The 4555-nt window shown below is 44.3% G+C and overlaps 1 protein-coding gene across 1 annotated transcript; it reads left to right on the top strand.

The window, feature by feature from the left end:
* Positions 1 to 3360: 3360 nt before the first annotated feature.
* LOC121043875 (olfactory receptor 4B1) lies at positions 3361 to 4301 on the top strand. The gene has a single exon (XM_040495876.1). It carries the CDS (start codon positions 3366 to 3368, stop codon positions 4299 to 4301), a length of 936 nt encoding a protein of 311 aa, XP_040351810.1. The 5' UTR covers positions 3361 to 3365.
* Positions 4302 to 4555: the final 254 nt, after the last annotated feature.

Raw genomic sequence — 4555 nt, 5'->3', positions numbered from 1 at the left:
TCGGGAGGTGGAGGGGCAGGCATGGCGTGTAATGTGAAAAGTAAGATGCTCCTGTGGTGGTTATCAGCTTGCCTTCATGAGAAGGTGAGGAGACTTTTTAAAATAATTAATTAATTAATTTTTTAAACTTGTTTTATTTCTTATTTTTTTAAATTTACATCCAAATTAGTTAGCATGTAGTGCAACAATGATTTCAGGAGTAGATTCCTTAGTGCCTCTGACCCATTTAGCCCATCCCCCCTTCCACAACCCCTCCAGAAACCCTCAGTTTGTTCTGCATATTTATGAGTCTCTTCTGTTTTGCCCCCCTCCCTGTTTTTATATTATTTTTGTTTCCCTTACCTTATGTTCATCTGTTTTGTGAAGGTGAGGGGACTTCTAAGTAGAGCAAGAATATGTATTTAGAGGTGAGTGAAGTTGGCTTAAAAGGGCATGGGGAAATACTTTAGAGCTTCTAAAAGTCAGTGGAGGAGTTGAGGCCTGTATCCAGGCAACAGGGTGGTTTCTGAGCGAACCAAGCACAGGGACTCAGGGAGAATGCTGACTTCAGCATGCAGGCTGGCGGGAGGTCGGGGGGGGGGGGGGCGGGGAAGATCTGTGACACCTGGAGACGGTCGGTGCATGGAGGAGCTGCGGTGATCCTCACATGGGCTTCTATCCTGCCTGAAGACCGAGACTTCAGGAAGATGGAGGAGGAAATTGGTGAAATCAGTGGGTTGTGGAGAGTGTGTACATGTGGGAAAAGCAGGAGAGGCAGGAGTCAGAGGTGACTGCAAAGATTCAAGTCTGAGGGCTGAGCAGAATGACGGTGCTGCTGTAAGACCCCCTGAGAAGAGGGGTCTGTCAGAGCACGCCTGCTGGGAGATACCCACTCCACAGGTCAGAGTCACCAGCTGCAGCTCTAACCCCTGGCTAAAGCCGTGCCATGAGGGGCAGAGGAGGAGGGGACATTCCCAAGTCTCACACTCTACTCAGTGTCCCACATAGCTTCTTCGTCTCTCTTATTCCAGAGATGGTGGCATTGAAATGTTCCTGATAACTTGCAGTTGCCTGCCATGTTCCTGCTATTCACAGGGAAGGCATAATAAATGGATTTGGACAAGTTTTATATCAACCATGGGTTTTGATGTCATTTCTGTGAGGTGCTGGAGTCGCCAACCGCTTTCTCATCTGGCTGAGGAGTGGTGGCCCTCTCTCCCTTTCTAGAAAGGCCTGGGTTTCAGCCTTGGCTCAATCATTCACAAGCTGTATTTGGGCAGGCTACTTAACCTCTCTGAGTCACAATTGACTCACCTATCAATTAGCGACCTCAAAGTGGTACAGGAAGAATTAATTGAGGGGACAACGGTTATCACAGTCCAGCACGCAGTAGCTACTGACTAAAGGACAACAGTGTCTGCCGCTGTGGCTGTCGGGGTGACAGTGACAGTGACAATGGTGAAATCAGGTCACCACATGCTTGAGGTTTCCTCCGGCCACCAGAGGCTGGGTTGTTTTTGTTTAAGAATTTTAAAGTTTATTTATTTTGAGAGAGAAAGAGCACACACAGTGGGGAGGAGCAGAGAGGGAGGGAGACAGAGAATCCCAAGCAGGCCCCACCCAGGATGGAGCCCCACAAGGGGCTCAATCTCATGACAGCGAGATCATGACTTGAGCTGATATCCAGTCTGTCGCTTAACTGACTGAGCCACCCAGGCTCCCTGAGTCTGTGGGTTGTTTTTGGTGTTTCCCTGTTTCCCTTCCTCTGGAACAGAAAGGGAACCTCCCCTGGCTTCACCTCTCCTGTTCAGTTGTTCTTCTTCAGTGCCCTTCTTTCATGCCACGCAATCCCCTATTTCTTCTCCAGTGTTAGCCAGGTGACTCACCGAGGATTCTCTCAGCGTATTTTCACCTTCTGTATATCTTCTAATTTTTACTATGAGAAAGATTAGTGATGAGGGAGGTATTTAATTTATTTCAGTGTGGAAGCCCAAGTGAAAGAAGAAAAAAAATAAAAGGAATAAGAAATACTTCAGGGTAGTCTTATTTGTTTTTCTTTTTTAAACTGAGGTATAGCTGACACACAATGTTACATCAGTTTCAGGTGTACAACATAGTGATTTGACACCTTCAACCTAATTTCAAAAGCAGAGAAAATCTTTGAGAGATTCTGCAGCCTCGTGTCATGAACATGCTGCTGAATCGCATGTAGTTACAAGCTTCCTGAAAGTGAGAGCCATCTTTCATTCTTCTCTTGTATGTCCCAAATTGCCTGGGCACATGGTAGGTACTTAATAAAACATTTGGTTAAAGAACTGAATTAAAATAAATCCTCACCTCCTGCTGACAAAAAATACCAATGGTGGGAAAACTGAAAGACAGAAACAAGCAAACTGGTGAATCCCCATATATTACATTCGAACTGTTGTTTGATACTGACCTATATTCTCAACAACTTCCAGATGTCCACTTGGACCCCAGGTGTCAAAATTTTCTCGAAATGTTTGTAAAAATTCATGAAGATGTGGGATTGAGCAAAACCATAGGACCTGAAAGAACCCAGAAACTTAGATAATTCATGTAAGGAAAATATTGAAGATATTCTTTAGAAAGGGAGAACTATTGGGGCGCCTGGGTGGCGCAGTCGGTTAAGCGTCCGACTTCAGCCAGGTCACGATCTCGCGCTCCGTGAGTTCGAGCCCCGCGTCGGGCTCTGGGCTGATGGCTCAGAGCCTGGAGCCTGTTTCCAATTCTGTGTCTCCCTCTCTCTCTGCCCCTCCCCTGTTCATGCTCTGTCTCTCTCTGTCCCAAAAATAAATAAATGTTGAAAAAAAATTTAGAAAGGGAGAACTATTAATGAAATTGGCATTTCTGGGAAGTAAATGGAGGAAACCAGGGATTCATGAGACGTTTACTTGAGAATTTCTCATGCAAAGGCATGATGAAAAATGTTGAGAATGGGAGAATTGTTGGTAATATGGATACTTATTAATGCTGAAAATGTTGATTATTATTTCCAGTGTGGTATACTTGAAATAACATACCAGTTGGAATAAAATGATCTGGTTCTTGTTCTGGATCCACTTCTTACTGGGGGGCTTCACTAATTCCCAACCCCTTTGAGCTTTGGTTTTCTCCCTTGTGATAAGGAGATCATGGAGTTTTTTTGCAAGATAGATTGCATAGTGTCTTGTATAGAGTGGACTGTTGGGCAGTGAATGGATAAACGTTTGTGATATTAACAAATAAATAAGTAAAATAAACCAATAAGATAATATGTGCAAAAGGGCTCTATTAACAGGCAAGTGCTAAATAAACATGAAGGATTGTTATTATGATGTGTTTGTTTTGTCACAGGGGTCTTCTCTGAGATACATTTTCTCCAAATGGAGTCCATGGCCATTACAAATAATGTGACTGAGTTAATTTTCACTGGCCTGTTTCAGGATCCAGAGGTTCAGAGAGCATGCTTTGTGGTGTTTCTTCCTGTGTACCTGGCCACAGTGGTGGGCAATGGTCTCATTGTTCTGACAGTCAATGTCAGTAAGAGTCTGCGTTCCCCCATGTACTTCTTCCTTAGCTACTTATCTCTGGTGGAGATCACTTACTCCTCTACTGTTGTCCCTAAATTCATCACAGACTTACTTGCCAAGATTAAAACCATCTCCCTGGAGGGCTGTGTGGCTCAGATATTCTTCTTCCACTTCTTTGGGGTCACTGAGATCCTTTTGCTTGTGGTGATGGCCTATGACCGCTATGTGGCCATCTGCAAGCCTCTTCAGTATATGAACATTATGAGCCGCCAACTATGTCATGTACTGGTGGCTGGCTCCTGGCTTGGGGGCTTTTTCCACTCCATTATACAGATTCTCATCACCGTCCAGTTGCCCTTCTGTGGTCCCAATGTGATTGACCACTACTTCTGTGATCTTCAGCCATTATTCAAGCTTGCCTGCACTGACACCTTTGTGGAGGGGGTTATTGTGTTGGCCAACAGTGGCTTAATTGCTCTGTGCTCCTTCCTCATTTTGGTGTCCTCCTATATTATTATCCTTGTCAACTTGAGGAACCATTCTGCAGAGGGGAGGCGCAAAGCCCTCTCTACCTGTGCCTCTCACATCACAGTGGTCCTCTTGTTCTTTGGACCTGCCATCTTCCTCTACATGCGACCCTCCTCCACCTTCACTGAGGACAAACTGGTGGCTGTGTTCTACACAGTTGTCACCCCCATGCTGAACCCCATCATCTACACACTCAGAAATGCAGAGGTGAAAATTGCCATGAGGAGGTTGTGGGGCAAAAAGAACTTAGGGATGGGATAAAAATGGGAAAGTGATAAAGAAAAACATCTAATTATTCTTTGTTTTTGAAATGAATTTTGATTTCAGTGGGACATTCAGGAATGGCAAAAACAAATGTAAGGACTTAATGTTACTGTTGCTGTGATTCTTCTTAATAACCAAACATTTGCTTGTATCTTGGTATAATGTTCCAAGGAAAGAGATCCGATTGCCTCTATGATATCCAAGAATATCATGAGATTGGGTAACATTGAGACTCAAACTAAATGGCAAAT

Source organism: Herpailurus yagouaroundi, unplaced genomic scaffold, assembly GCF_014898765.1.
Source record: "Herpailurus yagouaroundi ecotype Mexico unplaced genomic scaffold, PumYag 187, whole genome shotgun sequence".
NCBI lineage: Eukaryota > Metazoa > Chordata > Mammalia > Carnivora > Felidae > Herpailurus > Herpailurus yagouaroundi.
The sequence above is the reverse complement of the archived record's forward strand: the minus strand, read 5'-3'. Positions and strand labels throughout refer to the sequence as shown.

What these genes read in the sequence shown, in the direction of transcription:
- LOC121043875 (XM_040495876.1), top strand. Translation starts at nt 3,366, where the DNA reads ATGGAGTCCATGGCCATTACAAATAATGTGACTGAGTTAATTTTCACT.